General features: G+C 34.5%; 1 protein-coding gene across 17 annotated transcripts in view; it reads left to right on the forward strand.

Moving 5' to 3' along the window:
- RAPGEF6 (Rap guanine nucleotide exchange factor 6) overlaps window positions 1-19,378 on the forward strand; it is a 246,205-nt gene that overhangs the window by 168,317 nt on the left and 58,510 nt on the right. For 14 of the 17 annotated variants that reach the window (XM_074381725.1, XM_074381732.1, XM_074381717.1 and 11 more), the window contains 5 exons: window positions 1,482-1,722; window positions 3,900-4,283; window positions 9,439-9,650; window positions 13,327-13,450; window positions 16,657-16,680. In XM_074381725.1, the coding sequence (XP_074237826.1) occupies window positions 1,482-1,722; window positions 3,900-4,283; window positions 9,439-9,650; window positions 13,327-13,450; window positions 16,657-16,680 (985 nt within the window). The remainder of the gene's footprint in view (window positions 1-1,481; window positions 1,723-3,899; window positions 4,284-9,438; window positions 9,651-13,326; window positions 13,451-16,656; window positions 16,681-19,378) is intronic. The other 3 variants (XM_074381735.1, XM_074381737.1, XM_074381774.1) reach the window with 1 other exon arrangement.

A 19,378-nucleotide genomic window follows, 5' to 3' on the forward strand; every position in this document is an offset into this window, starting at 1 on the left:
CTGTTGCCCAAGAGTGGAGTACAGTGGCATGATCTCAGCTCACTGCATCTTCACCCTCCCAGGCTCAAGTGATTCTCCTACTTCTACCTTCCAGGTAGCTGGGGATACAAGCATGCACCACCACACTCAGCTAATTTTTAAAATTTTTTTGTAGAGACAGGGTCTTACTATATACCCAGGCTGGTCTCAAACTCCTGGGCTCAAGCGATTTTCAAGCCTCAGCCTCCCAGAGTCCTGAGATTACAGGTTTGAGTCATGCCCAGCCCGTATTACTAATTTTTAAAAATGGAAATTTTTGCGACAGTAATTTATTGTCATAGGAAAAATTTTTAGTATTTGTTCAATGCTATAAAATCACTTTTCACTTATATTTAATTATATTAAAAATTAGCCAACTCATCATGTTGAACATTGGCCCAGAGTTACATAATGACAAAAAGAAATAAGAACAGGTGGAGGGTGGATACTATTATTTATGTGTGCTTATCATATAAACATTGTCTTGAATTAGAATTTTTCTACTAATAGCTGAAATCTCAAGGACAAAGAGATTTTACCAGGTTAACACTTAAAATTTTCCTGTGTTAAAAATAAATATAAAAACTAAACATTTTCCACTTCATAGTTGACTAAGTGTTGTTATCTACTATAATACAGTAGGAAAAATCACAAAGGATACCATAAAGTATTATATTAAAATAATAATGATTTATTAAACCAGTATTATTTCTTCTTTAAAATACTGAGTCTTGCCAGTAACCAAAGAAGAGAAAAAATAATGACATATCTGGAGGGAGGGAAAAAATAGGGCTTATGAAATGGGAAAGCAAAACATTAATACACAATTTTGATAAGGATGTGACCAAATTTGTTCTCTTACACTCTAGGATTATAAACAATTATAACCTCTCTGGAGAAAAATTTGGCAGTATACTTCAAAAACCTTAAAAGATGCATGCCTTCTAACTCAGCAATTCTCTTTTTGAGAATTTTCACTGAGGAAATAATTAGGTTGTCTGCAGAAGCTTATTTACTTTTGACAGGGAATAACAGGCATATCATAATGTCATTTATAATAATAGAAAGTGGTAAGCAATCTAAATGTCATTGGGAGTTTGGATAATTGAAATATATGAAATAACACATTACGGAGTACTATGTCTTCATTAAAAATAGTTTTGTAGCAGAATATATAATGACATTAAAATGTTTATAAGATACTAAGTGAAAAAAGTTGTTGCTTCCCAGTCATATATACAGTATGATCCCAAGTTTTGTCTTTGGGTTTTTCTATCCATGTTTTATTATCCAAAAAAAATTTTGGATATATTTGTCAATAAATGTAAGTGTCTTCTGTTAATATTGTGAAATAGAAATGTATATTTCAGTGTTTACAGGGATCATTGTGTTCATAATTGCCTTTTGAAGAGTTTTAAAGTAATTAAAGAAAAATAACAAGGCATATCTTTCTATTTATGTAGATATTCCTGATCAAGTTATAAGAGTTTTCAAAGCGGATCAGCAAAGTTGCTACATTATTATCAGTAAAGATACTACAGCTAAAGAAGTGGTTTGTCATGCTGTTCATGAATTTGGTTTGACTGGTGCATCTGACACATATTCTCTCTGTGAAGTTTCTGTTACTCCTGAGGGTGTCATAAAACAGAGAAGACTTCCAGATCAGTTCTCCAAATTAGCTGATAGAATTCAACTCAATGGAAGGTGAATAAGCTTATTAGTGGATGTGCTTATTTGTAGATGTGCTTTTGAAGATTCCCTGTTAAAACAGATATTGTAAGTAGAAACATGTTTTAGTGTTGCTAAAGTCACTCTAGAATTAAAATAGGGTTTCTTTATTTTCCAAGCTTTCTTGTCTTCATAATTATGTAAATGGAATCTTAAGGAACATTTGTAAAGGCCACTCCAAAGTAACCCTTGAAAGAAGACAGCTTGATAAAATACCTTATTATTCCTGCTAAAATAAAGTCTTAGAACCATTGATATACTCTAATTCCTGTTTTTTGAGTGATACAAATCTTCATATATATCTGAATATCTATCTGTATCTACTAATTTGTAAATTGTTTTTAATATGGCCAGTATGTACTTTGGCAAAATAAGCCATGGTTTTCACAGTTCTTTTTCTAAAATCTTTATATATATATATATATATATATATATATATATATATATATGAATATCTGTATCTACTGATTTATGAATTTGTTTTTAATATGGCCAGCATGTACTTTGGCAAAAGAAGCCATGGTTTTTCTAAGTAGTTTTCCTTTTATGAATATGCAGGAAATTTTTTTAAATTTTAAAATGTATTCTGAAAATTATTTAATAAACTGGATTATTTCTGTAGTACATCTCTTCCTTACTCTGGTAATTTTCTCTGAGAATAATCCTTTTTTTTTTGGAGATGGAGTCTGTCACCCAGGCTAGAGTGCAGTGGCGCAATCTTGGCTCACTGCAACCTCCACCTCCTGGGGTTCAAGCTGTTCTCCTGCCTCAGCCTTCTGAGTAGCTGGAACTACAGGCACATGCCACCACGCCCAGCTAATTTTTGTGTTTTTAGTAGAGATGGGGTTTCACCATGTTGGCCAGGCTGGTTTCAAACTCGTGACCCCAAGTAATCCTCCTGCCTTGACCTCCCAGAGTACTGGGATTATAGGCATGAGCCACTATGCCCAGCCGCTCTGAGAATTATCTTTTTGGTAACCCAGTTTCATATGTACAACAAGATCCTTGGAAAGCTTACAGTGACTGCATGCCATGGTTGCTGTGAAATGAAAATGAGTTAACTGTGTTTTGCTGGTTGTACATAGTGGTTAAGAACATAGACCCTGGATTCAGACTGCCCACATTTCGGATCCCAGCTCTAGTTGTGTGACCTTAAGCAAGTTATATACCTTCTCTGCCTGAATTTCCTCATCCATAAAATGAGGATAATAATAATAGAATCTACCTCATAGGAATGTTGTAGGGATTAAATGAGTTACTAAGTATACCATACTTGATAATGTTAAACATTATTATATATAGTATAATGAGTTTCAGCAGTATTATTAATGCATTGTTTTAGGCATATGAACAGTCTAAAAGCAGAAAAAGTAGTTTCTTGACAGTAAAAAATAGTGGATATATGGACATAAACTTAGGCTTAAATCGAGTTGGATTATTAGAAAAAATGAAGTATAAAGCAGATGATACATTACCTCTTTTCCTTAGTAACATCCTTGTATAAGATATTTCCTGTCTTTTAGCTTTTAAGTGCCATAGAATTAATGATCTAAAGAGAAGAAAGCAAAATAGGGGTCTTAATGTACGGTTGCTAATCACTGCCACTTTTTGGAATGAGGTTTTGTATTTAACAAGGGAGAAACCATTAGTGGAAGTGTTTCTCCCTTTTTTGTAGATTTTATTCTTCTTGCTTCACTTGGAAATTTATTTTAAAAGGAAATGAGTGCAGGAACTTCTGAATAGAGGTTTTTAACCTTCTTGATTCACGAATTTATTTTGCCTTAATTAGAATCCATGCTGTCCATAAACAAATATTTACATAGTACCAACTATCTGTCAGATAAAATAGTAAAATATAAGCTTTTTGAGGGCAAGACAAGTACCTAAAATATTATTTGACAGATAACTAAATAGCTTCATAAAATGATTAAGTTTATGATATAACAACATTATTTTTACTCTTTAACAGATGTCAGTTGGTGGAATAAGAGACAGACTTCTCAAAAATCTCTTTTAAAATGTTAATTTTTTATCTGTAAATAAATATTTTTGGCTAAAAGTTATTAACTGTAAAATATTTTACATCAACAAAAAAGGAAAAGGGCTCTTATTTAATCATATTTATGATTACATTTAATTTTTTTTAAATTTAGGTATTATTTAAAAAATAATATGGAAACAGAAACCTTATGTTCAGATGAAGATGCTCAAGAACTAATTAAGGAAAGCCAGCTATCCATGCTGCAGCTCAGTACCATTGAGGTGGCCACCCAGCTGTCAATGAGGGACTTTGATTTGTTTCGTAATATTGAGCCAACTGAGTACATCGATGACCTTTTTAAGTTAAATTCCAAAACAGGAAATAGTCACTTGAAGAGGTTTGAGGACATTGTAAACCAAGAGACATTCTGGGTTGCCTCAGAAATTTTAACTGAAGCAAATCAACTCAAACGAATGAAGATTATTAAGCATTTTATTAAAATTGCACTTCATTGTCGAGAGTGTAAGAACTTCAATTCCATGTTTGCAATAATAAGGTAAGTTGATACAAATAGGTACAAATGTCTGTACAGTTTTGTCATTACATGAAGCTGATTTTCTGCTAAGGTATTAAATGCCTATGAAAAGAAACATTCAATTAATACACCTTTATTGAAGTATTGTTAGATTTAATATATTATGCATTCTGGTGGTATTGGCTTTTTCAATTTTTGTTTCTTCCATCTTTCTTTTACTTCTTTTTATTGGTCACAGCCCTGGAGATCGTGACATCACATCGATCTCTTTTCTTCTTTGTTGTAAATGAAAGTGGGTAATTGCCTTCTAATTTTTCTTTCCCTCTTACCCCTAATCCTACACCCGCTTCAGATATGTGCCCAGTGTCTGGTCTTTATCATTAAATTTCTGTACTGTGCTTTTTTAGGTACCTGCCTCACTATGATTTAACACTGAAAAATCACAGTATGGTATCAGTACTTTGACCTAAAGGTGCTATTTTTGAAATAACACCGATAATAATAATAGCAACCATTTGGTAACCTCTTCCTGTTTGCCAGGCACTACATGAGGTATCACTGGATATGGTGTTACTCAACCAAGCTAGGCCATTAGAATTACAAAAATGCCTTGAAATTCATAAGCTCAGGGCAGCATAATTCCACTTGAACTAATCTTATCTATACACATCCCCCACAGAATTTATAATGATTTGTTTCTACTCCTCATGTAAGATTAAAAGGAGGATTATTTATAGGGACTCTTTAATCATGACTCTGCATGGTAATAGGATGCTCCTTTATTAAATTAACCAGTGGCTGCAAGTGAACTACAGATTATTAGAGTGATCTTTAGAATCAGCTGCACCTGTATTTGAATCCTGCCTCTCCCATACAGTAGCAGTGTGTCAGTGGAAAACTGAAGATATGTTTTCTTATCTGTAAACTGCAGGAATTGTGCCACTTACATCACAGTTTTTAAACAGGTCTAATAGTACTATCAGTGTATTTATTCCCGTAAAACAGGGGAATAAAGATGCCACTGATAAACACTTGGAAGGCTAGAAATTGAACCTATTTGTAAGAGAAACATCAAGTAAAGAATTGGAGAATTATGGGCTCAGTTTTAGAGTCCACTATGAAGAAAATTGATCTACACTGAGAGAATAAATCTCTGTATAAAAAGGGTGTGGAAAGAAAGTGGTAGAAATCTCCTTAGTAGCCCTCTCAGTGTGAGGGTAAAGAAGAAAAAGAGTCTAGCCAAAGGGATGAAGGATCAATACAAGAAATAGAATAGCACAGTTATGATAGTGTCATTAAAGCCGATGAAAGAGAGTGATTTGAGAGAAGATATGATGGACAGTAGCCCAAAGAAGCAAGGTATAAGAAAGGGCTGAGATTTGGTTAAGAGGTTTTGTTTGGTTGAGAAGTTTGTTTTGTTACAAAGAATTTTTGTTCTGCACATTTTCATAGCTCATGTAAAGATAATTGCTTTCTCTTTTTCATTCTTTTTAAGATAATTACTTTGTATTTTTATATTTCATATTCAGGTAGAGCAAAGAATATAAAGAACTTATTAACTTTTCAGCAGAGATAGCAAAGGTGAATCATTCATTTGTGGCTAGAATTAGTAACTTGTAAATTATAAAATAGAACTTTTTGAATAGACATAGCATGTACATTGAAAAAACTTTAGAGACATAAATGAGTACACAGCATAAAGTAACTCTTCCTCTCACTCACTCTTCCTCTCACTCAGTCCCTGGTCCACCCAAATTCCTCTCCCCAGAGATACTGTTACCTTTTTTCATTCAAGAAATACTCTATGCATAGAGAGAGCATATAAAATATATGTTTAAAACCACCATGACTTATTTTGTTTGATTTATCTTGGAGATTGTTTAAAATTGGGTTGTCTCATTTTATTTTAACAACTACAAAGTACTCCTTTGCATTGTGGAGTGCACATTATGGGTATTTCTAAATTTTCAGTATTTGGCTATTTGAAACAGTCTGTGGTGTTTGCTTTTGCCATGTAGAAATTTTTTTGTTTTTATGTAGATGTATCATTTTCTTTCTCGTGGAGTTTCTGCATTTTGTGTTTAGTTAAGAACAAAGAATTGGCTAGGTTTGAATTCATTGTTGCCACTTACTATGGGAAATCCTGGTAGTTCCTGCATCTTAGGGTTATTAAGAGTATTCCATGAATTAATATATTGAAAGCTCTTAGTACAAGCTAAATAACATTTTTTATTAATCTTGAATTCATGTGAGATAGGGAAATAGATCTTACTTTATTCCAAATGATTTCTTCCACCAATGTTATTAATCCATCTTTTTTTCTAAAATATGTGATGCCATCTATTATGTACTAAAATCTAAAACATAATTTGGGTTTATATCTGCACTCTTTGCTTCATTGATTTGTCTGTTCATTTACTGTTTCAATTGCTAAAGTGGTAAAGCAGGTTTTAAGGTCCAGTAGTGCTGTCAGACCCCTCAATACTCTTCATGCTTTTCTTTGGCTATTTCTAGCATGTTTACTTGTCTCATATCAACTTTAGAATTAATTTATGTAGTTTTAAAAAGATTTGTTGATGTTTTAATTGAGATTACATTAAATATTTAGATTAATTTAGTGGACATTTGATAGCTTGACTCTTGCATTTGACTCTTGCCATCCAAGAACACTTACTCCATTTGTTTCAGTCTTTTGTTTCCTCTGTGGAGTCTTTTTATTAGTCTGTTTTCACATTGCTATAAAGAAATACCTGAGACTGTGTAATTTATAAAGAAAAGAGGTTTAATTGACTCACAGTTCCCCATGGCTGGGGAGGCCTCAGGAAAGTTACTATCAGTGTTGGAAGGGGAAGGGCAAACACAGCATGTCTTATATGGCAGCAGAGAGAGTGAGCAAGGAGAAAGTGCCACACTTTTAAACCATCAGATTTCATGAGAACTCACTGATTATCGTGAGAACAGTGTAGGGGAAATCTGCCTCCATGATCCAGTCACCTCCCACCATGTCCTTCCCCTGACATGTGGGGATTGCAATTCCAAATGAGATTTGGGTGGGGACACAGAGCCAAACCATATCAAGTTTATAGCAGTGTTCATATAAATCTTGAACTTTTGTATGAATGTTTAATGTTTTTGTTACTGTTGTGAATGGGATCCTTGTGTTTTCTGTTTCTGCCTAAGTATTCTGATGCTTATGAATATCAGTGTTGTACCTAACACTTTACTACATTCTTCATGTTTCTAATAATTTTCAGTTAATATTTTGGGAGTTTTTAGTTAATCTAATTTTCTTTGACAAATGATAACTTTACGTCTCTCATTACATTTATTAATAGCTATTTCTCTCTTTTGTCTATTTTCATCTGCTGGTGCTTGATATCAAATGATACCATCGTCCCTCAGTATCTGTGGGTCATTTGCTCCATGGCTTCCCACAGTTAGCAAAATCCTCACATACTCAAGTCCTGCAGTTGACCCAGAGGAATTTGCGGATACAAAAAGTCAGCCATCTGTATTAGCAAGTTTCACATACAAGGATACTGTATTTTTGATCCACATTTGATTTTGAACGTGGAACACTCAGATACGGAGGGATGACTGAATGTATTGGAAAAAAAAAAATCTGCATATAAGTGGTTCTGTGCAACAGTATTCCACGGTAGCAGGAGTTAGCCTCATATGTGAATTGTTTTATCCTTTACTTTTTTCTTAGTAAATGATGATTGTGGCAGCATTAGGGCTGCTTACAACTCCAGAGTTTCTCTCTTCTCTACTGCCTTATTAAACAGATTTGTGCCAAAGTCTATCACTGTGTTGCTATACCAAGTAAAGGATTGTTGGCTGGGCATGGTGGCTCATGCCTGTAACCTCAGCACTTTCGGAGGCCGAGGCAGGTGGATTGCTTGGGCTCAGGAGTTTAAGTTCAGCCTGGCCAACATGGTGAAACCCATCTCTGCTAAAAATATAAAAATTAACTGGGCATTATGGCGCACACCTATAATTTCTGTAATCCCAGCTACTCGGGGCTGATGCACAAGAATTGCTTGAACCTCAGAGGTGGAGGTAGTAGTGAGCTGATATCACACCACTGTACTCCATCCTGGGCAACAGAGCAAGACTCTGTCTCAAATAAATAAATAAAGTGTTGGTGTTTTTACCCTCAGGGTGGAAAGAGTTCCGGTTTAGAGAACTGTTCTGTCAGCTTTCATTGATAATTTCAGCTACAGACATTATTTTTCATCAGCTTTGCTTACTCCTGCTTGATCTCGGATATTTTTGGCAACCTTTCTAGTGTGTTTAGGAGTTTGATATCTTTTAGCTTCAGTGGATATAAAATTTGTACTGATTACTTACCCTTCTTGTAGTAGTTTGGAGTGATTTCTGAGAAGCAAAAGGGAATAGTGATACCTAATGATGCCTTAAAGTCAGAAATTAGGAGAACGTTTTACACACAGTGGTGTGGGTAAAAGTCAGATGGCTGAGAAACAAAAGATTTACCGGTAAGAAAATTGAGGCATTTGGCAACCTACCTCTGTGATGGTACTGTAGAGGTAAAGGATTAATAAAGACTTACAGCCTGATTGGCATGAATTATGTTTTTAGGTTAGGGAATATCCGAGCCTATTTAAAATCCTGTGGAAAGGAGTCATTGAATATCTGAAGGCTTAGTGAACAGGATTAGAACCTAGGAATATGGATGTATTGGAATCAGGGACATGAGTGAACAAAATTGCAGAGAAAAACAGCTTCCTGAGACTCAGAATTAGCCTATTATTTAACAGTTGTTCTCAGCATTACTTAAACCACTTTCAAATAGGTAATGTCTCCTTAAAGTTATTTCTAAGTAAAACAAGCAACATTGTGATGCTTGAAAAATTTTAAGTTAAATGTCTGTTTTGTAGAATTATTAATTCTGCCACTCAAATGAAACTATAAAATTAAGTGTTATGTAGGTCTACAACTATAGGCAAGCATTGTAGTTCCTCTGAAAGAAGTTCTTGTTTTAAGATCAATAAGTCTCTCCTATTTTTCATAGTGTTTCTCTGTTTATTTCAATGTGTTAAAATATGTCCCTGCTTATTTTTAGTTTTTTTTAGAGAAAATGGTATATATAATGACCAGAGTCCACCCCCTCCCCCAAGTTTCTTTTTAATGTTTTTATTCTCATCTTTGGCAGTGGCTTGAACCTGGCATCTGTAGCGCGACTCAGAGGTACTTGGGAAAAGTTACCAAGCAAATATGAGAAACATCTTCAAGATCTACAAGACATTTTTGATCCATCTAGAAACATGGCAAAGTATAGAAATATTCTAAGTAGTCAAAGTATGCAGCCTCCAATTATTCCACTCTTCCCTGTTGTCAAGAAAGATATGACATTTCTACATGAGGGTATGTAAACATTATTTGAAAATGGGCATGTTTACCTTCAGTGAATTCTACAGAATTGTGATTTATTATATACTCCAACCTAATTATATCACTAAAGTTTTAAACAATTGAATAAAGCAAATCCAAAAGCCACGTTGCTGAGACAAGGGCAAAATTATTTACTGTGTACATTCAAACAAACTTAACACACTAACATCAGACGGTGACTGTTCAATCATATTTGTTTTGTTTAGTAAGATTTGTTTCTTTCTACTTATTTACACAGACAGAAAAGTACCCAAAACAAATGAATAGCTAATTAATTATGGCAAACCAGACACTCAAAAAGTTAAACATTGCCAGCACCCCAGAAGCTTTGTTCATGCCCCGTTTCAATTACCACCTTTATTTTCTTTCTCAGGGTTAACAACTATCCTGATTTCTAGTGCTACAGTTTCACCTGTTATTGAATGTTATGTAAATAGAAGTACAGAGTATGTTTGTTTTTATGATTTGGTTTGGGTTTGTTTCTTGAAACAGGATCTCACTGTGTTGTCCAGGCTAGAGTGCAGTGGCACGATCACCACTCACTGAAGCCTTAACTTCCTGGGTTCAAGTGATCCTCGCACCTCAGCCTAGCCTCCCAAGTAGCTGGGACTACAAGGGTATGCCATCATGCCCAGTTGATTTTTTAATTCTTTTTATAAAGATGAGGTCTCACCTTGTTTCTCAGGTCTCAAACTTTTGGACTCAGGTGATCCTCCTGAGATTATAGGCATGAGCCATAGCATCTGGTCACTTTCATGTTTTTGAGTGTAGCTGTACTTCATTTTCAAAACTATTTAGCCTTCCATTATATGAATGGAATACATACAGAGTCATTCATTCTTTTGATGGGTATTTGGTTATTTCCCCTATTGACCTATTGTGAATAATGTTGCTCTTACACATGCATGTTTATCTTTTAGTGCACATGCATTTTTATGTGCTATTATTACATTCATGGTGGAATTTATGACTCTTGATATTCATGTAATCAACTTTAGAAAACAACTTGTTATCATCTCCTAAAGTTAGGCACTGGCAGTGTTAGAATTCTCACATTTTTCATCTTCACCAAAAACTGATAAATTGTCTTTTTATTTTCACGTGTTGCAATAAACCTGTAATTGTATCTTAGTGTGGTTATAATTTGCATTTCTCTGATTACTAAAGAGGGTGTGTGTGTGTGTGTGTGTGTGTGTGTGTGTGTGTGTGTAATGTCCTCTTTTGTCAATTACTTGTTCTGATTTCTTGCCTGTTTTTTAATTAAGTAGTCTTTTTTTTTTATCCTATATTTCTAAGAATTCTTTTTATATCCTAAATGATATAACTTGACTTTTGACTCTACTTTTTAATTGACAAAAATTATCGTATCCCTGATTTATTGATGTTTTACCATATATGGTTTATCTGAAGTCTACCTGAATTCATTTTTGTGTGATATTTTTCTTATTGTAATCACTTGGTAACTATACACTATTTTACCATTTTTCTAATGTTAAATTAGATGTCATACCATACATATTTGTTAATTCATTTAATATTTATTAGTACTGTTTTGTGTGTCAGATAATGCAAGGAACTTAGACCACTTAAATTCCATTCACTAATCTGATTTTCATGCAGTTGTTGCTGTGCTTTTAACTCCCACAAGATACTATTGTTGCTTAATGAAGTCAGTATTTATTTAACCTTGCCTATATATTTACTTTTATTGTTGTTACTATATTTTATTCATTCTTGCATATCAGAGCTTCCGTATCACTGGGCATTGTTTTTTTGCCTTATAGAACACTGTTTAATGTTCTCCTTATGTGCAGGTTTGCTGGTAATGAATGTCTCTTAATTTTTGTTTATCTGAAAATGCCTTTAACTTCGTTTTTGGAGGATTGTTAGTTGGCAACTACCTTCTTTGAATACTTTGAAATGACATTTCATTGCTTCCACTGTTAATGTTGAGAAGTGAGCTTACATTTTTATTTGCTGTTGCTTTAACCATAATCTGCGTTTGATACCGCCTATTATGATTTTGTTTTTTCTTAACTTTTTTCTAGTTTTGTTTAATATGACTTAAGTATGGGTTTCTATTTTTTGTTTCTTATTCTGATTGGTGTTTATAGGAAACTCGAAACCTATGGTTTTATATTTTAATCAGTTTTGGAAAATTCTTAGTAATTGTATCTTTTATTCTCCATTCGACTATGTCTCATCTTCTGTTAAATTCGTTACTGAAGTCGTAATTTCAGTTATTTTTTTTTTTACAGCTTTTTTGGTTTCATGTTCTTTTTTCAAAGTTCTCATTGTTTTTCATATCTTTGAATATATTCAACATAGTTATTTTAAAGTCTGTCTCTAATAATTCCATAACCTGGGTCCCATTTGGGTCTTACTCTGTTTTCTTTTTTTCTCTTTCATTTCAGTCATGTTATGTTTTCTCCTGATGTGCCTGGTTATGATTGAAAAGTGAGATTACAGAAATATCTCACTTTTTGAATGATGTTCTGTATCTCCAGAGAGGATTAAAGCTTGCTTCTGGCAGGCAGGCAGAGGTGCTAGAATTTCAAAATCACATTAATCCATTTTGACATAATTTAACAAAAGACTTTTATCCCAGTCTACGTTCAGTTTATCCTTGGTCTCAGGATATAGCCCCTCAGAGTCCCAACCAAACATGGAAGGTTTACGTGGACTTAAGTTGCTTTTCCTTTTATCTCAAAAGGCAGGGTGTTTGTACTTTGTTTTTCAGCTCATTATCCTTTTCTGAAATCAGATACACCTAGGGGCAAGCACTGGGAAATGCTAAACTTGCTTCTCTGCATTTTTTCTTCTACTTTTGTCCAACTTTTCCAGTCTCAGCAGAAGTATTGTTCTAATTATATAGTCTTACTGCCTCTTTTGTTATCACTCATGTTTCATAAGGAAGTATTATAGGCTTCAAATATGTTTTTCTGACCTGCTCCCTGAAATATGTTTATGTAACATGAGAGTATTCATCATGATTATTTTGTTTCCAACTTGGGTTGAGATCCTGAACAATTCATGTGTCCAGTGTATAGGTGCTGTTTACCATATATTCTTCAGTCTTGCCTTCAGGGCCTTGGATTTTGACAGACGTCAGAGTCTACCCTGGGAGATAAATGGTGTGATGCTATGTTATAGACAAGTGTGAGAAAACAGTGCTGTAAACGGTCAGGTTGCCCTTTGTTTGGGTTTTTGTTTTGTTTTGTTTTTGTGGGGTTTGAGTTGAGATCTTACTCTGTTGCCCAGGTTGAAGTGCAGTGGCACACTCAAGGCTCACTGCAGCCTCAAACTCCTGAGCTCAGGCAGTCCTCCTTCCTTGGCCTTCCAAAGTGCTGGGATTACAGGTGGGAGCCATTGTGCCCCAGCCCATGAAATTGGTTTTAGAGGCCGTGCACAGTTTATCACTTGACTTTATTCATAACTGTTACTTTTATACAGAACACAATATCTCCTAGTGGCTCACTCCCTAAGAGCAGGGTTGAACCATCTATGGGTATATCAGTTCTTAAAAACAAAATTGGCACTATGATAAAGAAGGTCCTTCTTTGTGCCCTTCAAGAATACCAGTTTGACTTTTGCTACTTTTATGTACATAATTTAATTTTGAACTTAAAAATTTATTTTCATTCTGTAGGAAATGACTCCAAAGTAGATGGTTTAGTAAACTTTGAGAAGTTAAGAATGATTTCCAAGGAAATCCGCCAAGTTGTTCGAATGACTTCTGCTAACATGGACCCAGCCATGATGTTTCGACAGAGGTATGACACTGAAATATGTAAAAGTGTTGCAGACTGGCATCCAGGATGACATAATAATAATAATTAAGTTTATCATTTATTGATCATACATACTTATTACTTATTCTACCATTTGTTGCATGCTGTACAAAATATATATGTCAGTTTCATGTACTCATGTATCATAATAAACATAACAGGTAGGTGGTATTACCCTTCTTTTTACATATTAAGAAATCGAATGAAGCTTAGAGCAGCTTTTACATAATTTGCAAATATTTATATATGGATAGTTCTGTATTACTTTTATTTAAAAACATCAGCAAACAAATACAAGAAAACTGCTGATACTCTTCATGTTTTCATCTTGTTTCTAACCTAATTTGTAAAGTATTAGTCTGCTTATGTTTTTTATTTTTACTGAATATTTTTAGTGTTCTATTTCTGTTTAATTCATACTTCATTCCTTTAAACCATTTTTCCTTTTCTCAAATTATAATACTGTTTCATTTGTATATAAGTTTTATTACATACAAATGAACAGAATTTAGAAAGTGCAAATTTAATCATATTTCATCTTTACTAAAAATGAAAATTTTATTGGGTTCTATATTAACCTGATCTTTTAAGAATGCTTTTTAAGGTTCATTTTTAATGTAATAACAAAGGCTTTCTCAGCTTACGTGAAGTTGAAACAAAGTATGTTGTTAAGTTGTTTCTAGTAATTTTGACAATTTTCAGGGTGTAAATAGACATTGTAGTTTTAATTTTTGATCTGATTTCTTTTTTGGCCTATGTGTATAGCTTTTGCTCACAGGGACATTAAAAATGAAATAATTTACAGAGGCCGACACAATTTTTATGGCTTAAAAAAATACACTATGCTAAGGAAACAAAAAATACTTGACATCAGGTTTGTGCAAAAGTATTTGTGATTTTTGCCATTACTTTTAATGGCAAAAATTGCAGTTACTTTTACACCAACACAATACTTTAAAAACCAGAGTTGGAACTTTCATAACCCAATAGAACTAGTGATACACTGGGTTTTTTAATTTGTTTTGTTTAAATTGTTTAGGGGTTTTGTTTTTGAGACAGGGTCTCACTCCAGATGCCCAGGCTGAAGTGCAGTGGCGCTATCTCAGCTCACTGCAGCCTGAACCTCCCGAGTTCAGGTGATTCTCCCACCTCAGCCTCCCAAGTAGCTGGAGCTACAGATGTGTGCCACCAGTCTAGCTAACTTTTTTATTTTTATTTTTTGGTAGAGACAGGGTTTTGCTATGTTGCCCAGGCTGGTCTCGAACTCCTGGACTCAAGCCGTTTACCCACTCAGCCTGCCGAAGCGCTGGATTACAGGCTGAGCCACCACACCAGGCCTAGGCGTCTTTGTTTTTGCAAGCAGTTGATTTGATGGTTTCTTTGGTTTAGAGATCTGCAAAGTATAGAAGGAAGGGGTGTGCCAGATTCCTCTTTCCTGCGCATCCCACTTCTGCACCTTAAGAATCACTACAAGTAATGAAAGATGTCATTGCTTAACTGTGTAGAAGCAGAAAATAGTAAGAACTAGGTACCAAAGCAAAAAAGGGTTTGTTTTTTGTTGCATGTCCTTGTACAGTGGCCCTACCAGTTCCTGTTGTCTTATATGGACCTCTGTTTACTCATGTTAACATCCTGGTTCCTGAAGACATGATGAATTTGTGACCCTGCCAGACCAGTTTATAATATATTAAGTGCTAGCCATACTTCAGTGATGAGCAAAGGAGAAAAAATGATAAGGAAATTAATAAACATGGCTGTTTTCTTGGGAATGGCCTGGATTGAAAAGAATAGGGTATTGGGGGAAAATAAAAACATCTGTATTAAAGATTGGACCAAATTTTTCCTGAATCAGTTTTGTCAGCCAGTACTAAATGTAATAATACCTTTTTTTTAAGCAAACAATGTCCATTTCAGTGGTGTATGAGTATCTAGTTTAGACAAAGTAACCCCTTTTAACAGTAATCAATTTGCAGACATAAAAAATAGATTCTTTAGTCAATCAAACAAGAATGTAAAGATATATAGTATTATGAAGACTTTAATGACATGTTTTTACTTAGATTTTAAGTTGTTTTTGCTGGTCAACATGTCTTACAAGACACCTTGTCAGAGAAATATCTGCACTTAAAAATGAAATTTTATGTTTTTATGTTCCTTGTAATTTTATCATTTAAATGAGCGGCCCAAAAGTCTTGTCAAAAAGATGTTCAGAAATTCTGGCTGGGTGCTGTGGCTCACACCTGTAATCCCAGCACTTTGGAGGCCAGTATGGGTGGATCATGAGGTCAGAAGTACAAGACCAGCCTGACTAACATGGTGAAACCCTGTCTCTACTAAAAATAGAAAAATTAGCCAGGGATGGTGGCATGTGCCTGTAATCCCAGCTATTCAGGATGCTGAGGCAGGAGAATTGTTTGAACCTAGGAAGTGGAGGTTGCATTGAGCTGAGATCGCACCACTGTACTGCAACCTGGGTGACAGAGCAAGACTCCATCTCAAAAAGAATTCTATTCCTTTAAGGTCTTTTCCTTTTTTCGTTTGACAGAGTCTCACTCTGTCGCCAGGTGCCAGGCTGGAGTGCAATGGTGCGATCTTGGCTCACCGCAACCTCTGCCTCCTGGGTTCAGGCAGTTCTCCTGCCTCAGCCTCTTGAGTAGCTGGGTTTACAGGCACACGCCACCATGCCCAGCTAATTTTTTGTATTTTTAGTAGAGATGGGGTTTCACCATGTTGACCAGGATGGTCTCGATCTCTTGACCTCATGATCCGCCCACCTCGGCCTCCCAAAGTGCTGGGATTACAGGCTTGAGCCACCACACTCGGCCCCTTTAAGGTCTTTTTCAATAAAAACTTTGAATTCAAAGTTTATATTATAATTAAGTAAATGCTTTTCCTTAAGCTTTTTATTTATATGAGCTTCTAGATGAATTAGGTATTTAAAATATAATTGGTCTAATGCATATTTTTATAAAGTACTTTGGAGCTTTTTTGACCTTCAGTATATACATAACTCATCTTACCCTCCTGCCTTCCATTAAAGTCATTTTACTGTTAAGCTATAATTTTTTCCTGATAAATTTTTTCTGTTCTTTTCTGTCTGCATAGTTTCTCTGACTTTCAACTGTTGTCTTTTTTCTGTGCTTTCCTATTCAAACACATGCTTCAATGTTTGTGGCTCTTGCTTACAGGAAGAAGAGGTGGCGGAGTCTGGGGTAAGTGTAGAGATGGACGCAACTGGAATGAAGGTTGTGCAACTCTTAACATATACTGCATCCTTTTCATTAATGCACGCACATAAAATAGCATGCATTCTATTAACCCTGTCAGCCTACATTCCTGACAAATGCCTTCTGCTAACAAGGTGAAAGTAGTGATAGAACTAGCTATTTTTCCTTTGCTTTTCCACTGTTGATGTCCTATAAGTCCTTTTTAGATTTTAATTGAGCTAGGTCAGTGAGATGATGACAGTGATAGTGAATATTTGTTGTGTACCTGCTATGTGCCATACATTGTTCTAAGCACTCTAAACCAATTATCTTAATTCTGCTATTAACTTATAAAGAGGTACTGTTCTTTCCATAGTGTGGGTGGGAAAGGTTGAGTTGCCTAAAATTTTAGAGTTCACTAATGGTGGCTCCAAACCTAGATAGTCTGATTCTAGATAAAGTTCACACCACTTTCTTTTATTCAGATGCCATATTTTATAAAAGTAAATATGTAAGTGCACAAAAATGAATGAAACATCTGTTTATAAAGGTTGCATTTTCCATCAGTTTTCCAAAAAGAGGAAGCCCTTATCCAAGCTGTACTATAAAATTGAACTAGAAGATGATTTTATTTTCTCAGACCCGCTAATGCCATGATACTTCCTGCATTGATTGAATTTTGTTTGAAATTTTTACCAGTTTTAATTGAAAACTCCCTTATCTTTAAAGTTGTCATAGAATCAGAAACTGCCACTATTTGTTATTAAAGTAGATTTAGGTCTGCACTTATACATAGCCAAGTGTCTATTTAGAGTCATAGAATGTTAAAGATCTTATAAATCATATATCTAGTCCTTTCATTTTTAGATGAAGAAATTTTGTGGATGAAGGGACTGCATAAGAATTTTGTTATTTTAAGACTTGTAGTGAACCATGAAGTTAGAAGCTTTTATTACATGTAAGAAGAATTTTTTTGTGAGCCACCTCCTTTACTGAAGTCTTGTCTCATTTGTGGTCTTGTTTTCTGTTAATGCTTGGTGAACTTGACTTTCCTTCTGTTTTTCCTCCCTTCTCTGTGTGTTTCCCATGTATTTTCTTCTGGATCATAAATTTATGTCTTGGTCTCTTTTGGTTCTTCTCACTGACAATAGAAATTGACACCCAGCATTACTACTGTAAGGAAGAATATTTGGACAGTATCTTTTAGTGGGCATTGGGTGTGTTTCATGAATGAGTTACGTTAACATGTTTCACTGTTGATTCAGCTATAGGGTTGCATTGTATGATGCCTGCGAACGTTGGATATATGTATTTTATATCAGAGCATTTTCTGTTTTCAAAGTAGTTTAGAAAACATTTTATGGTCATTTATCACAATGTTATTTATTAGAATTTTGTATCTCCTACATATGTCAAAACCCACTTTTTTTTTATATTAACTAAGATAAAATCGTTAAATATTTGTGTTAAAATTTGTTCCTAAATAGCTGCAACTTGATTTTACTGCCTTTCTTTGAATTCAAGACATCATCAATTGTTGGGCACATTGTTATTTTATCTACTACTAAGGAAAATCACTGTAGTATCCTTTTACCATAAAGTGGTAATAGGATACTATTACCATAAAGTAAAACACCTTCAATAAGCATACTACTTTATGCTTATTGAAGGAATTCTTATAGACTTGTTTATGGGTTTTTATCACAGTGTCAAAACTGAGTTTTTAAAAATCAGTATTTTTATTGATTCACATAAAAAGGAAAATAAAAGTGAAGTAAATTGGTTTAGGTATTCCTAAAATTTGTTTATATTCAAAATATGACTCTTCTGAAATGTTTTTAGAGTCACTAGTTTCTGGATTTTGTTTTCCAGAATCCTCCTCCCCCATACAACATTGCCTTCTGTGCCATCCAGTGTGTTGGTAATGCATCATTTGTTTGAAAAAATACAAAAGAACCAAAAGCTGCTGGTTCTGGGCTTCCAGGCTGGCTTTGGAAATAATTAGAGCTAGTTTTCTCTTGTCACTTGCTTTAGTAATGTTCTTGAAGTTGTCAGATTTACTACTTCTGTATAATCATTTGGTCCATGGAGGTTAAAAAGGTAATTCACTAATGTCATTGAATTTTTTTTTAAGCCATTATGCAAATTTTGAGGTTTCTGCATGTGTGAATAACATCATGTCATAGTTTCTGCCCGGCCAATAGCAATTGAAAGTTCCCATTGAGTGTTACATATACCTCTAATTGAAAGATCTTAAAATGTGAAAGAAAAAACGTCATAACACTTTTTCAACTATATTTCACTTAATTTACAATGAAAGCATTAGGATTTTTGGTTCTGTTTTAAACTGGATATATGAGCACTGTGGTCTTTGTATTTAGAATATTTTCATATAAAAATGAAGCTTAATTTAGACAATCCATAGATAACCTTATTATTTTGGAATGACAAAATAAAATACCATCTAAATAAAAATTGTATAAGAATTTTGTATTAGCCTTGTTAGAAAAGACAAACATCGGGCCGGGCGCAGTGGCTCACGCCTGTAATCCCAGCACTTTGGGAGGCCGAGGTGGGCGGATCACGAGGTCAAGAGATCGAGACCATGCTGGTCAATATGGTGAAACCCCATCTCTACTAAAAATACAAAAAATTAGCTGGGCATGGTGGCGCGTGCCTGTAATCCCAGCTACTCAGGAGTCTG

This window comes from Saimiri boliviensis, chromosome 1 (assembly GCF_048565385.1).
Source record: "Saimiri boliviensis isolate mSaiBol1 chromosome 1, mSaiBol1.pri, whole genome shotgun sequence".
Taxonomy (NCBI): domain Eukaryota; kingdom Metazoa; phylum Chordata; class Mammalia; order Primates; family Cebidae; genus Saimiri; species Saimiri boliviensis.